Raw genomic sequence first — 16,448 nt, 5'->3', positions numbered from 1 at the left:
TCAATGATGTATTTTGAAGTATCTTGCATTTATGCTGTATAAACACATAATATACACACAAATATATTTTATTACCACATAAAATACACACAAATATATTTTATTTGTTCAAAAAACAAGGTTTCAAAACGTGAAACAAAATGTGTGTACTATCTCAGCACTGAATTTGAATGCCAAGCAATCATTTTCTTGTACATATATAGTGCCAGTTACATATCATGTCCCCAGTGATGCTGTTACAAATGTCCCCAGTGAGTTTTTAGCAAAAAAAAAAAAAATTTTTTCACTTTCTGGAATGTCCGTATTTCGGAATAATTCGGATAACGGATATTCGGATACGGGATACTCGACCTGTATTAATTTACTTTATAGAATATTAATAAATTAATTGTAATACTCAATTGATCCATTTTCAGCTCATTAGCGCTCCACACCCTTGTTTTTCTTGTTTGCTAATATTGGGTTTGACACCCCTTTAGTAGGAGCAGCTAGGCTCAACACACATATAGGCGCCAAATATTTTTTTTTTCCTTTTTAAGGAAAAACACCCTTTTCTTTTGTTTGTGTTTATGTTGACTTACGTTGACATGGACCCCATATAAGTGTGCCACTCTTCAGGCACTGTACCTTGCTATGCTCGGCACACTATTTTCCCTCTATGTCCACTTGGATATGTACAAAGAAACATCTGTTCTAGGGAATAAAAATGTGAGAAACTCAGGTCAACCTATTGTATGTGTCAATCTTTTTACTGTGTCACCCTAAGGTATGTCAACCTCTTTTATGTGTTGACGTAAGGCCTGTCGACCATCAGTGGTCGACCTATAAGCTATCAACCTATTTATTGTCAACCTGCCAACCGCATCCCGTTCCAAACATCTTTGAGAATCAACCACAGATCTTCTGTGGTTGATTCCCGGCGTGCGTTCCCGGCGTGCGTTGTGGGCTTAACTAGCACACATAGCATCGCATCGTATGCCTTGTGCATGCGATGTGCATGCGATGCGATGCTAGAAAAAGCTAGTACAAAAAGTATGTGCAGCACATACTTTTTGTACTGTGCGATGAGGTGCCGCAGGAGCGCGCACCCCATCGCATAGCATCGCACCGCCGGGATCGGTGCGTGTGTGGGCACCATAACTCTTCATGTAATCCCAGGCAGACCGGGGCTCTGTGGGGCTATCATCACTTCCAGGACTCCTTGTTCTTCTTTATCATGAAGATACCTGTAGTTCTTAATGGCATTTCCTGAATGTTTAGGGGTTGTTGTCCTGCTGCAGAATAAATCTGGAACCAATCAAATGGCTCCCTGTTGGTATTGCATGTGGATAAGTGCCTGCCTGTATTTATCAGTAATGAAAACACTATTAACCCTTACCAAATGCCAAACTCCATTTGCTTAAATGCAGCCCCAAACTTGCAAATAAACCTCCCTCAGCATGTAGGGCCTGGATCAGTAATTTCCACTAATTACCCCTTTACTGCACAGATGGTGGGAGATGAGGTGGGAGAAGGGGGCATTGGGCTGAATGAAGGGGCCCTGATACATAACTTCCAGGGATATACAGGATGTTTAATATGCAGAGGAGGGGTTTATAGTGGAGTGGGCTTATTATTCATAATTTTCTGGTGGGAGGACAGCTTGCTTGACTGCAGATATCTCCAGTTCCCAGAAATAGATTTATTAGATTTTAATGGAATTAAAAACTAGAGAACACCACCTACCAAATGGTATTGGGGACTAGGGGATCAGAGTTCAGGAGGCAGAGCAATCTGCCAACAAGAAAAAAAATCTACATACCAGGTGTGTGGAGCTGGAGTAGAGTCAAGTTACTGATGTCTTTCAAAGGGAGAGAGTCCCAGCTTTTGGAATATCCCCGCAGAAAAACTCCAAGTCAGACAGAACCTGAACTATCTGACTGGGAAGAGCAATTAAAAGGCTTGGATGGGACCACTACTTTGAAGTCAGATATCTCCGGTTCCCAAAGGCCGATTTTTAAAATTCTTGTACCCATGGAAAGAGGGGACCCTCAGCTTTCAGACTAGGTTCCTTAGACTCCTGGGGGGGTTTCTGGGTACTCATAAACCCCCCTGCGTGCGCTACTGAAAGGGGTATACCCAGGTCTCGATTAAGGCTTGAGGTGTGTACATTGGATTTTGTCCTTCCTGGATGGATCATGTTGGGTGGTATTGAACATTTATATTATATTTAAATCACTGGAGTATATTAGATGTAAACTAATAGTGTAATAATGCCTGGATTGTTTATAGCTCCACCCAATTGAGACACAATTATTTTATAAAGTTTCCTTGTAGTGTTGCAAAGACAATGGGGCTTAACCTATTGGCACCAAAGGGTAAAACGGCACCCGAAATGAAGCCTAACTCGCACCATTTGCTGGGCCATATTTGCTCAAAATTGCTCACACCCCTATGGAGGTGCGAGCACTTTTAAGCGAATTAAGCCCACCGTACCAAGGACGTGCAGTCAGGGGAGGCAGAGCCCTGTCATAATGATGAAAATAATAAAAAGAAGATATTTATATATCTTCTTTTATTATTTTCATAATTTCTACCTCTCCGGCTGCCTCCCACCTTCTTACACTGCTGCATGTGAGGGTGGGAGGCAGCGGGAGAGGTGCCTCCCGCTGTTAACATTAAAACTCCGGGCAGCGTGGAGCAGGTAGGGGTGGGCAGGGGGCAGGGTGCAGCAATGGGCTGTAAAAGCCCATTGAAAATGAATTGGGAAGTGGCACTTATACTGATGCCGCAATGACAGGGGCACCAGTATAAACGCACGCCCCCAGATGTGATTGGGCCAGCAGATCCAGTGCTGGATCCGCTGTCCAATCACATACACGCAGGGCCCTGGAGAGGATGCAGCAGCGCGGGCAGCAGGGAGTTCGGCACCGCTGGGAGAAAACCGATGTCACTCACCTGTCTCACCGCCGAGAGGACTGGCCGCCGCCACCGCCGAGGACAGGTGAGTCCGCCGGGTGGTGGGAGGGGAGGGGGGGGCGCATGTACTGCCGGCAGCTGCATATGTAGCACCGCCATGGAGGGGGGGGGGGGGGGGTGGTGAGGTCAGTGCCTCCCCAGGCAATGACCTCACCGCACGTCACTGCACCGTACAGAGTGTGATGATTCACACTCGTGAATCATCCACAAGTAATCGGATCGACCCCAATGTATACTACCTTAAAATACACATATAAAAATAAAATCTACTTTATCATCTACCTTGTCACATAAAAGAATAGAAACATCCTCTGTACTACTAATACCAGTGGTTCCCAAACTTTATCAGTCCAAGGCACCATTTGGGTCTCCATGACTTTTTCAAGACACCCTTAAGCCAAAATAATTACTGAACTGAAATACCTGTGTTAAGGGGCCTAAACACACAGTGATGCTGAAGCATTCTGATCAATGTTAGGTCACTCAGAATGCTTGAGCATGATCGCTTAAGCACACAGTGCTCTGTCAGGGCCAGTGTTCTCACCAGAGAGCCTGCTGAATATTAATCCTCGAGTGATAGCAATGCTATGGCCCCTACACATGGAGCGATTTAGGGGCATTATCTAAGCGAACTAGTGAGATCAACTAGAAAATGCCTGTATATCGCTATGTGTGTAGGCTCCATTATCCAGCAAATTACCAGGTTGAAATTTTTTACCCAGTAATTTGCTGCTCAGTGTGAAAGGGGCATTAGTCACTTCTACCCCTTTCACATCGCAAATGCCAGGTTGCACCTGGGATTTGAACACTGCTCACAGCAACCTGGCTTATTGCAGAGAAGGGCGCAGTGGCAGTGCATCAGGCAGGGGAGGAGGCAGCACTGAGGTGACGCTGCTGACTCCTACATTGAAAGGAAAGGGACACATGTCGCTCAAACTAGGTTACCCATTCAGACTGCCAAGCAACCGCGTTCGACCCGGGAATAACAGTGCTTATACCCCGGGTTGGATTGCTGGGTTCCTGGACTGGGATATACAACATGGCCCTTTCACACTGCAAGTCGACCCAGGTTATTTTTTCAATGTGAAAAGGGGTATTATAGCAGGCACCCCCTCCTATAGATTTCCCTATGGAGCATCTCACATATAACATACATTTTTTAGTAACTTTCGCAGCCAGCTCCTTCAATCAGCCATCAGGATTCTTGCCGAGCACATTCCTTGGCCACTCCAGCGCACTTTAGCCTGCTTGCCCCCCCCCCCCCCCTCCCCAACTGACTCTAGTCCCAGGTAACAGGTGTAACTAAGACCTTGTGGGCCCCTCACTGTGCTCGACGCCCTTCATTGTCACTGCTATGCCCCTTGTGGGGGGGGGGGTAATAGGATTTAAGAGACAAAGAGGGTGTTAGGGGGAGATAGAATGAGATTAGGGAGAAAAAAGAGAGTGAGAGAGGGGGAGGCACTACCTGGATTCACCTGGGGCAAATTTTAACAGCAAGAGGGGGTCTGCTACATCCTCCCACACTATGGAAATCTGACACACAAATATATCAGGGGCACACCAACACACATATATATTGTATATATACAAAGGGCACACACACACACACACATTGTACAGGGGCACAAACACACGCAACAGGGACCAGGGGCACACTGATACAAACACATACAGTACATACATTGTGCAGGGAACGGGGGTGGGGTGCACTGTCAGTGACACACACTTTGTATAGGATACATGGACCAGGAGTGTAGACATACTGTAACCAACCCCCTTCCAGGCCCTTCCCTCCACCTCCAGGATGAAGAGTACCTGCTGCGTGTCCCCGAAGGAGCGGTGCTCTCATGAGCCACTACGCGGACAGGAGCGCTATGTGGGATCTGCCCGGCAGTGGTAGGGGAGATAGCACTATGACAGTTTAGGCTGCAGCGCTGCATGACTAGACAAGCACTTTGCGGCCAGCCCTGTGCAGGGCAGGGGGGAGGATTGATAGGATACAGCCAGCAGCTGCTCTCCAATGCCGCTAGCCAGCAGCTGCTACTCCCCCTGTGAGAGCACCGCCGCACCCCACGGAGCCACTGCGCACAGTTTGGGAACAACTGACATAAACTACAACAGGAATCAATGCAGCTAGTGATGTCAATGTGCTCTGGCAGGTATCCCCTGGTGGTTATTGTATTCCCCCCCCCAATTAGTGGTTGTTACAACCAACATATGGATATGATGATCATTATCACCTGTTTAGTATTAGTTATACCGGGTCAGCGGCGGTGTAAAAGGGGTTAACCCGTGTCCCTTTACACGTCCACTCGCCCAAAGCGAGGCGAGTGGACGCAGTACGCATCTTCCCAACCTGTTCATACCCCCACTATCCACGTCGGTGTGATGTTGAGTTTATAAAGCCCGAAGCGTGGAGAGCCCCGCGAGGGGACGCGGCTTACTTGACATGTATTCCACGTACGCTTTGGGCTCGTTTTCCGCATGCGCTCGCCACGGTTTGGGCTCGGCGGCTCACTGTCCTCGCCACACTGGATAGTCGGGGTTTGAAATGGAGGCATTTGCCAGTATGTAACATGGAGAACTGGCAAATGTGTCCTTTATTGTGCATGAGATACACTAGCACCCGCATCCCCCCCCCCTTTGTGCACGCGCGACCGAACCCCTAACCCTGACCATCTCCCTGAATCGGGCAGGGTTGCCGTACCATGTTGCACGAATTACTGAGACTCACAAGTGTTTGAGACTCCGCCAGCGCCCACATGATCGCCTCTCAGCTGGCATCTTCTAGCGCAGGGGATCTGGCCGTTACCAGCGCTGTGTGAAAGGCACTCACTAGGCTTGCCAGGGATGTCAGGAACAGAGCTGCAGCTCGTGGGGACAGTACGGTGACTACGCTGCCTGGCGGGGACACTACGCAGGGCTGCCGCTGGGACACTATGCAGAGCTGCCGTGGGGTCACTTTGCATTTTGATAATTGATTAAAAAGAACCTCTTTAAAGCTAACATTTTTTTAAGAATTCTTACTTTTTAAGATTTTTTTCATGCATGCCAAAAACTTTCACACACATATTACATAAAATGAAATGGGTTTAGTCTACCCCTTCCCCAAGTACTAAGAGGCAGGTGTCAAATATTAACAATATAAAAGACTTGCATACAGCATACAGAGATTCAAAAGCATCCTGCTGAAACACTGCATCCAACTCACTAGCAAAAATTATAAGCATAGTCAGTCACACTTGCATAAAGCACCTATAGCAAACAAGAGAAATTAAATTATATATATATATATATATATATATATAGATAGATAGATAGATAGATAGATAGATAGATAGATAGAGAGAGAGAGATGAATTCTCTGAAGCGAGAAGGCAGCACACGGTGGGTAAATCAAACTCCGACAGGAAACTTGCAACGTTTCGATTCTATTAATTAAAAATCGTCATCAGGCACAATGCTGGTTTCTGGTGAGCACCGGGACAGTAATTGCTGTATTTGGTGTGCTTAGCCTTCTGGACTATATATATATATATATATATATATATATATATTTGTATTGTATTGATACACGACCTGAGGAAACTGCTCAATAAATAGCAATGAAACATTGTTTATAAGATGTCTGTCTGAGAGTGCCAATTGTTCAAGTTGTTTGGAGTGCTACTCCCACCCCCAACATATATATATATATATATATATATATATATATATATATATATATATATATTTCTAAATTTACATGAAAAGGGACACAGCTGTACTGGAGCTATGCATTGACGGGTCAAGAACAATTGTAACACAATTAAGTTTATGCAGATTCTCCCACAACTTCCCCCTGAAATACAGGTGCTATTTGTATTTATTACAAAAAAACTGCAAGTGCATTCATATTCAGAGCAGCAACTGCTGTAAAATATGTACTGATGAGCAACAGTATAACATACTTATCTACTCTTTAGGAACAGATGGGAAGCTCCCAAAAATTGGATAGCGATTCTGTCATTGAGCCAGCTGCCACCTGTTCACAGCCACCCACTTCAAAATGCTTGTAAAGTGTGCTTTGCCACAATGGTGCAATTGCCACATTGTACCAACCCACTCCCACAGCAGAGCAAACTAGAAAGGCAGCAAGTATGCGGCATACACGTGACTTAGATTAGATACACTTATGTACATTTTATCTGCAACAAGCACATTCAATATTAGGCATTAATAAAGCTACTAGAACTTCTCTAGTACAACAGAAGCAACTTAATTTTGTAAATAAAAAAAAAGTAAAGCTTTTTACAAACATAACTAGTTACCAGCCGGTCAAAATAATGGAACATCATAACAGCTGTGCACTTTCAGAGTAAAAGCTGAATTGCACCGTCGGGCGCCATTTAGTGGTCACCTGCATGCAAAACACTTGAACCCCCTTAGGTGAGGAGCAGCATAATTATGAAGGATAGCATGAAAATATGGTGGAGACGATAAATTCACACCAGACCCAGGGAGCTATTCAATTGCTTTTACTGATTGGCCAACTAACATTTCTGCTTGCAGCCTACTGAGGTGGCAAGCAAAAATGTATGATAGTCCATTTGGGCACCCAAATTACATGTAATTAATTTAAACAACTTAAATTGCCCCAATCCATCCAAACGACTAATGCTACCCATACACTTGTGAGATATTGCATGCAATCATTCGATTTCAACCACAACTGTTCGATAAATCGAATGATTGTATGCATATTTTAGGTACCATTCGATGCAATGTGCGGGCTCGCTTTTGAATGTCACACCGATAGATAATATGTACTGCACATAATATCTATCGAATTGCAGCAGCGATTGGTTTTTAACCACATGCAATCGCTCTAATGCAATTCGCAGATGGGGGGGCGGAGGGAACGCTTTCAGCAGTGTCAGGTTTGGGGAGAGGGGGCTAGAGTGACTGCTGCCAGTGTCCGTCTGGGTACTAGCGGGCGGCAGGGGACAGTGGTGGTGGCAGAATTGTTTAAAACACTGGGCAGCCCTCTAATTGGCTGCGCTCTCTCAGCCAATCAGAGGGCCACCCAGTGTTTTACTGTTTTTTTCAAATTCTGCTGCAGCGATGGCCCCCTAACGCTACTTCATAGCGCATCGCTACTCCGCCGCCCTCTTCCAGCACCTGATGTGCCAAGATGGCATGCAACATTCAGGTGTTGAAAGGGGGCCCTTTTTATACTCTGCTTTGTACATTAGTTTAAAAAAAAAAAATCTGTTGTTCTGCTATATTATATTCGGACTCCCCTCTCCTATTTTTTTTTCTGTATCCTTTCCCCTTCCGTGGTTAACGGAATTTTTTTTTTCAATAAAAACTATTGATGGCAAAAAAAAAAAAGAAAGGGGGCCCTTTTAAACCATAAAGCTGCCCATACACGTTAAAATTATTGTATAAAATATCGCATCTCATCGCATCTCGGTTTTGCGATGAGATGAGATCTAGTACAAAAAGTTTGTGCATCACATACTTTTTGTACTAGATCTCATCGCAAAACCAAGATGTGATGAGATGCGATATTGAATACAATATTGTATAAAATAATTGTAACGTGTATGGGCACCTTAAGATGTGATCGGATGCTGTGGACACAGAATCCAATCGCATAAGTGTATAGCATAAAAGATCACTAATTCCAGCTGAGGATATTGCCACAACCAGCTGCAACAGTTCATCTGAAGTGATTTATATCTTTCTCAGGCATATATGATCAGTGTCCTAGTCACCAAATAAGAAAACCAGCAATTGCTTTATACACCCCTGCCCCATAAAAGTGGCCTGTTATAGCTGTTGTTGATATTCAGTATTTTGTACATATGCTGGACTTGTACCGCACATGTGAATTATGGGCCTGCGAACAATGTAGAATTTGACAGTCCGAAGCCGTTTAGAGGAAGGTAAGGGGCGTGGCTGCGTAATGCAGGAATAAATGCAGGAGATGTGATGCCTCCTGCTGTATTATATTAGAGCACTCACTGCTGCTTCCATGAAAGCAGCAGCAATAGCTCCTCTATTCACAACTGAATTTGGCCCAAACAGACTCAAACAGAAGAATCACAAAAATCTGTACATATGTGTGTGACCACTGACATTGTAAGACACATAAACTGGCTTAGTATTCACTTTCCATCAGGCCTGCAGTACAGATTAGGAACCTTATGGAAAGTTATAAGCAACAAAAAAAATTTGGCTACATAAAACCTTTTTCTTTATTATGTAACACTTTTATATCATTTGTTTTTCTAGTATATGTGTCAGAATAATTGATGCATTTCTAGCTGTACCTGAAACGGGGGTGCCGTCGGTAGATCGACAATAAAAAGGTCAACAGGCCATAAGTTGACACATGAAAGGGGGTACTTGAGGACCAGGGTTGGGAACCACTGACTTATACGATGTCCAGGTCAATGTATGGCAACATAGACACCCAAAAAAATGTGAAAAACTCATGTCAACATTTTTCATGTTCCTTGTATCGACCTTTTGACCCTGTCAGCCTAAGGCGGGGAAGGGGAACCTTCAGCCCTTCAGCTGTTGTGGAACTACACATCCCAGGATGCCATGTTACAGTTTTGCTATACGGCCATGCTACAACAGTAGCAGGGCATGCTGGGATGTGTAGTTCAACAACAGCTGGATGGCCAAAGATTCCCCATCCCTGACCTAAGGGATGTGGACCTTTTTCATATGTCAGCCAATAAGGGTCGAACTATTGACTGTTGACTATCTTACTGTTAACCCTATGACTTATACACCCTGAAAAGTTAGTCCAATACTACTAGTACACATAGGAACAAATGTAAAAATTTATATCAGATCAAAAATAATAGCTATAGCCATGAAGTATAGCAAAATCAGTTTTCAAACTAAACAAAATGGAAAACAAACTTTTACTTACCAGTAACTGCTATCTCCATTGTTGCCTCTAGTGGACGGTTGCTATCAAGATCACGACTTAAGCTAAGCTCCCCACTACTAGTGTTAAGTAGGAGAAGGCCCAACTCATTCCCTTGCAAAAAGGTGAAGCTCAACAAGTCACTTATATCCGGATCATGTGCTGGCACTCTTCCAATCACTCCACTTGGGAAACTGCCAACATAGTGATTGAATACAACCCTGAAGTCACTCAAAGTTGGGGAATTGTCATTAACATCAATCAAACGTATTTTAACAGTAGCCCTACTGACCAGCGGAGCAGATGTGGCCTGTACTACAATAAGATACTCTGGTCGCTCCTCAAAGTCTAAGTCAACTAATGCAGTCAGCTCCCCAGAAAATATGTCCAACTGGAAAACCTCTGGAATGTTCCCTTCAACAATCTGATACATAATCTGAGCGTTTGGACCCTCATCCGGGTCATTAGCAGTAATTGTGGCAAGAGGTGGACCAAGTGGGCTGTTTTCTAATACCATTACTTCAAGCTCATCTCGAGCAAACACTGGTGCATTGTCATTGACATCCAACACGGTGACAGTCACTTCAACTGGAGTACGATGTGGAGTTGGGTGACCTTTATCAACTGCATAAGCAGTGAGGCTGTACTCTACTATATTCTCTCGGTCCAGCTGTCTCAATGTACGCACAATACCAGAAGTGTACTCAACCGTGAAGTCACCATCCCCATCATCCCCACCAGTAAAGGTGTAGAAGACTCTTCCGTTGAGGCCAGAGTCAAGATCAGTAGCAGATATCTGTAGTACACTTGTGTAAGGGGGTGCATCTTCAGGAACTGCACCACTATAGGATCCTCTTTGGAACACTGGGAAATTATCATTTATATCAGTTACCAGAATTTCAAGATATGTAGTGTCTGACTTTTGAGGAATGCCATTGTCATGAGCAGTTATGGCTAAGGTGTAGGAGACTTGACCTTCATAATCTAATTCAAATGTTGTTGTTACAGCACCAGTGTCAGGGTGTATGAAAAACTGTGGCATACCCTCTTCTGCCACATATGTAATGCGTGCATTCTCCCCAGTATCCTCATCTGAAGCACTTATGATCACTACAGTGGTTCCTGGTGGTTGATCCTCCCTCACGCTCACAGTGTAATGTGAGCTCTGAAAGACAGGTCTATGTGTGTTGGCATCCGTCACATTCACCACTGCAAGTGCAGTATCGGTTTGCATCCCATCTGATGCAGTGACAGTGAGTACAAACTGTCTCTCCAATTTATAATCAAGAGGCAATGCTAATGTTAACAAGCCACCCCCTCCTGCCAAGCTTGAGATGGAGAAGCGATGTCGGGCATTACCAGAGGTAATCTGATAGGTGATTGTTGCATGGGAATCCCTATCAAGTGCCAGCAGTGTCAAAACACTAGTACCAACTGCAGCATCTTCATTCAGACGTGCCTCGTATTCACTTTGTGTAAATTGTGGGGCATTGTCATTAACATCCAGTACTTGAATGCTTACCATAGCAGAAGTGGACAGAGATGGCTGACCATGATCTCGTGCTTCTGCTCCAAAGCTGTAAAATTCCACATCTTCTCTGTCCAGTTGTAACTGCACTATAATCCAGCCAGTGCTATTGCTTATGGAAAATGGTCCAGCATCACCTGTGAGCCTGTATTCCAGCTGGGAGTTTTCATCCGAGTCTGCATCTAGTGCTTTAACCTGCAGCACTGAATAACCTAAAGGTGCATTCTCCAAAACTGCAGCCTGAAAAGGACCACTCACAAAAGCTGGTGCATTGTCATTTACATCTAGAACTTGAACACTGACTAAGCCAGTTACATTGGACAACGGAGGCCGTCCACCATCTTGTGCTCTTACTCTTAGTGTGTGCTCCCTACCTATTTCAAAGTCAAGAGCACCTGCTAAGTAGATGGCACCAGACTGTGGGTCAATGGAGAAGAGCCCACGAGCATTGCCACTAAGAATACTATAGTGCACTGCAGCATTAGCTCCTTGATCATGGTCTGTTGCGGTTACTACCAGGACTTGATAATCAAGTTCAGCATCTTCTGGTACATGTGCCACATAATGTTTCTGACTGAATTGTGGTGCATTATCATTTTCATCTTCTACAGATATGTGCACAGTAGTTGTGGAACTACGGGGTCCAGGATCTATTCCTTGGTCATTTGCTTCAACAAGTAGCTGGTAAAATGCTCTCTGTTCGCGGTCCACTGGGCCCTTTGTCCTGATGACCCCTGAACGAGGGTCAATCTCAAACGCTTCCCCTGTTCCAAAAACAAGGTGATAAGCAATGTTGGCATTTATTAAGGCATCATCATCTGTGGCTCGCACAGTCATCACTTCATAGCCAACCTCCATGTTTTCTCTCACACTTTCTCTATATTCAATTTGCTCAAAAGTTGGGTCATGATCATTTGTATCACTTACTGTAACAGAAAGTGTTGCCATTGCAGTACGATGTGGGATACCACAATCACTTACAGTAATTCTGAAAACATGATTGTTCTTAGTCTCCCTGTCTAATACTGCTGTTGTGGTTACCTCTCCTGTTGCAGGATCTAAAAAGAAAAATTTTGACGAGCGACTGTCAAATAGTGCATCCATAGAGTACTGCAGTTTTCCAAAATCTCCCTCATCTGGGTCACTAGCCTTCAAGTGCACTACAAATGTCCCTGCAGGTTTGTTCTCAGGTACAGATACTTGGTAACTGGGTGTTTGGAACTGTGGACTATTGTTAATATTTCTTTTGCCTCGAGACAAGCCATGGTTACCAACTGCCTTGAAAGGTAACTGAGGCAGCATTACTTTCCAGTGCAATATAAAATTTTTGCTTTTCAGCTCACTACATGGTTGGCAATGCAGTTTCAAGTCTAGTGGATTTTGATAACTAAGGCAATGATAAAATGAGGTAAACAACATACCATTTGCTAAAGTTGCTCCAGGATAACCCACAGTCCAACATTGCAATTTACATGTGCCCCATGGTGAGGGTTGCACATCTGGCAAAGGCAGTAGTGCTTGTCTAGGAATGATGCAAAGTTTTGATGGTTTGCCAGCAGAGGCTGAATTGGGGTGTAAGGTGGTGACTACATGAATAGGTGTATAAGTTCTTAAAGGGGTAGTAGTTCTGACTTCACTGGTGATGGCCAAGATGGATGATAGATGTGTGGGCACTGGAGAAATGCAAGTCCAAAATAGCATTAATGACGTAACACCTGTTAATGGCTTTAGAATATTTTGTTCCTGTACCAGAGATAACGAACAGTTCCCTTGCAAAACTGGACGAGGCAGAGCCAATGCCATGGGTAAAAGTAGTAGCAAATAAAGGATAGGAGAATATATTCCAGTAGAACCAAGCCTCCCTGAGCAGTATCCAGAGAAGTACTCATGGCAAAGGCAACTGTAAAATCTATGTCTAATCCACTTCCAACCAAGTAAAAATGGGTCATTAAACACTCCAGGATTCTTTACAAGCAGAATGTAATTCCTAATACATGAGGAAAACACGTGAGACCTGGAACACCCCATATCATAATGTTCTGCTCCCTTAAAAACCACTGACAGCTTCATCGCCACACACAGTCCAGAAAAGCCATCCTGCAGCTCATACCAGTCCAGGTGACAGGGCCCAGTCTCTCTCCATCAGAAGTCAGCATGTAGGTGCAGCAAGCTCGCTATGTACAGGCACTGCCGAGAGTCTCCGTTTCTGGTCTGCATGGATTACGAGTCTATATGATCACTCTTCCTATGGACACGGTTGTAACGATTACGGAGAGCCGATTTTGAACATACATGATATCGCTACCAGATATACGCACAGTCTTGTTTCTTTTTCTAGAAATCAACCTGCTCAGAATGAAACCCAGGAAAGCGGTGGTTTTTTTTCCTGGTTTTCGGTTTTCTGCTTAAAGCGGTAATGCCAAGTGGGGTCCACAAGGTAAGCATATATCACGACGCTTGTCGCCGCTGTCCCGGCTGGCGTGACCTCTCCGTGGGATAACAGTCCGCTGGTCACTTGTTCCACTCTGTGTCTACTCTCAGCTGCATGGCAATGGGGAGGGAGGGATGATTGAAGAGAGAAGGGGGAAGGTACTTGCAGGCTGCTGCAAATGGCAATGTGCTCTTCTTTACCATCAGTGATGAGGTCAGGAAATAATTGTATCGTCACTTAAAGCTCTCAGCAATTTTCACACCACTGTTGACGAACTAAGAAAACGGCAAGTTTGCAATAAAAAGGGTTTTTTTCTTAAATTTGCATAAAGGTTAATGAGAAGGATATGTAACGCATAAGGTTTCGTGGCTTTATAACATAAATGTATTTTTGAATGTTTAAATCTTTCCCATCTATCTATCTATCTATCTATCTATCTATCTATCTATCTATCTATCTATCTATCTATCTATCTATCTATCTATCTATCTATCTCCGTGCAACGTTTCCTAAATCGTCTTGCATTGGATCTTCTTGTGCAATTGCAATGCTATTGTATCTCTGTCCCATCCCAGAAACCCGCAAGCACGATTGAGCCCTTTCAAAGAGTCTTTTAGCATTTTAAAAGGAAAATGTGTCTTTCATACAATTCTTTCTGCAGGGAGGGGATGGGGGATGTTGGATCCTTGCTTATGTTTCTCACTTTTTTGTGTTAACTAATTAACATATGAATAGGTTGCCAGAAGGGTGAAGCTGAAATGTAATCAGGGTGTGGAAAGCTGCAGTATTTTTAAGGAACAGCCTGCAGGGAATGTTATGGACCATGTATGTTGCTGTATGATACATGTATGGTTTGCACCTATAAAATTACACCTTTCAATGAGTTATAGAACATACTGACCTTCCTTTTTTTTTTCTTTATTATTTCCAATCCAATCTCACATATGAGCCACTTCTACACAGAAGAGACTCTCAGATGGGTAGATTTATTAAGCTCGGTGAAGTGGTAAAGTGTCTGGTACTTTATCACCGGACAATCAGCTCCTACCTGTCATTTTTTCAAACCAAGCCTGTAACTTCACAGTTAGGAGCTGATTGGCCAGTGATAAAGTACCAGCCACATTATCACTTCACCAAGCTTAATAATACCCTTTCACACCGCTGCAAAAACCCGGGTCATCGGTGGTGTAAATGGGTCACGTCGTGTCCCTTTACACGGGACTTCTAACCAGGTCCTGACCTGGGTAGAACATGGCTAGGACCTGGGTAGATGGCGGTGGAAACGGGTATGCCGGGTCATCTGACCCATCTCCCGTTTACATCAATAGGGGACGTACAACCTGCGGTCTGCAGCATCCGCAGGTTGGACGGGGGCGGGGGGGGGGCACACACAGCCTCTGCTGCTATCTGCTATACTTTGCAGCAGTGGCCGCAGAAGAGGTGAATGGATTACCTAAGTGCTGGGCTTGTGCCCATCGCAGCGGCCGGGTCCCAGCGGCGATCGTCGCTTGGAGATGATGTCAGGAACCGCCTGCGTCCGGTGGGGGTTGCGGCGGTGTAAAAGGTAACAAACGCCGGGTTACACCTGTATTGAAGCTGGGTCCAAAAACCCGGGTGCGACCCGGCGTTTTGATATAAAAGGTGTATAAAAAAAAATGTACACACACTTTACCTTATTTTGTACATAACATTCAATCTACTGATCTCTTGCCTTTTGGTATCTGCAAATTAATGTTTACAATTTAAAGATACAAATTATTTACATTGTAACTAAAGCCCGTACACACATGGCGACCCGGCCTCCGTGCTCACTCAGCACACATCATGGTACATCCGCGATGCACACCGCTATGTGTACTGAGCAATCTGTGTAGCACGGGCTTTACCTAATGTTTAGCCCTGCAAGGTTTAAGGTTTCCTGTTTTTATTGGTTCTTTTTTGTCATTTTTCAATTTATAGTCCCTCACTTTGGTTCAGGGGATGGTTCTAAAGGGCGATTTTAGCCCCTTTTCTAATCAGATCGCTTAGAAAAGGAGTTTGTATGCCCCATAGCGACAGCGATGCACGGCCCCGTGTATCAATATTGCCCACAGGGAAAGCCAGTGCTTGCGCTGGCTGTCCCTAGATTGTGGGGCAATAGGCAAAAACATTCTCAGCACAAAGCATGGCGGGTCACCCGCAATGTGTGGTGAGCGATCGCGCTGAAGCAAGTTGCTCAGCAAAAGTGCCGGGTCGCCCCTTGTTTACGGGGCTTTACATACAATTAACTGTACTAGTGAATAAAGCTGCCATAAACTAAAATATCTGTATATTTTGGTTTTTATTCGATTTAAGAGCATAGGACTGTTTTAGCCAGTAACTGTAAACATTGGTAAACCATGTTATACTGTAGGTGGGGGAGATTTAAAATGTGTAAATGTTTAGATTTAAGAAAGGTTATCCAAACTGTTTTAGTGTAAACACGAAGCTGTCCAGCATTTGTGGGCTACATGAAAAAGCAGCTAGTATTTACCAAACATGCAAAAAATATATGTATTTTCACAGTGGCGTAACTATGAAATCCAGTGCCTCCCCGCCGAGAATTTTTGGCATGTGCGTGCCAG

At 44.3% G+C, this 16,448-nt stretch overlaps 1 protein-coding gene across 3 annotated transcripts in view; it reads right to left on the bottom strand.

Moving 5' to 3' along the window:
• Positions 1-14,202, bottom strand: part of LOC146060192 (cadherin EGF LAG seven-pass G-type receptor 2-like) — a 264,989-nt gene extending 250,787 nt beyond the window's left edge. Inside the window, exon 1 of one of the 3 annotated variants that reach the window (XM_083173157.1) lies at positions 9,890-14,202. In XM_083173157.1, the coding sequence (XP_083029283.1) occupies positions 9,890-13,484 (3,595 nt within the window). In that variant the 5' untranslated portion in view covers positions 13,485-14,202. The remainder of the gene's footprint in view (positions 1-9,889) is intronic. The other 2 variants (XM_083173156.1, XM_083173155.1) reach the window with 2 other exon arrangements.
• Between the last annotated feature and the right edge of the window lie 2,246 nt (positions 14,203-16,448).

The sequence above is a fragment of the Crinia signifera genome, chromosome 2, assembly GCF_055691185.1.
Source record: "Crinia signifera chromosome 2, ASM5569118v1, whole genome shotgun sequence".
In the NCBI taxonomy this organism is placed as follows: domain Eukaryota; kingdom Metazoa; phylum Chordata; class Amphibia; order Anura; family Myobatrachidae; genus Crinia; species Crinia signifera.
Note: the sequence above shows the minus strand (reverse complement) of the source record. Positions and strands in the feature narration are given on the sequence as shown.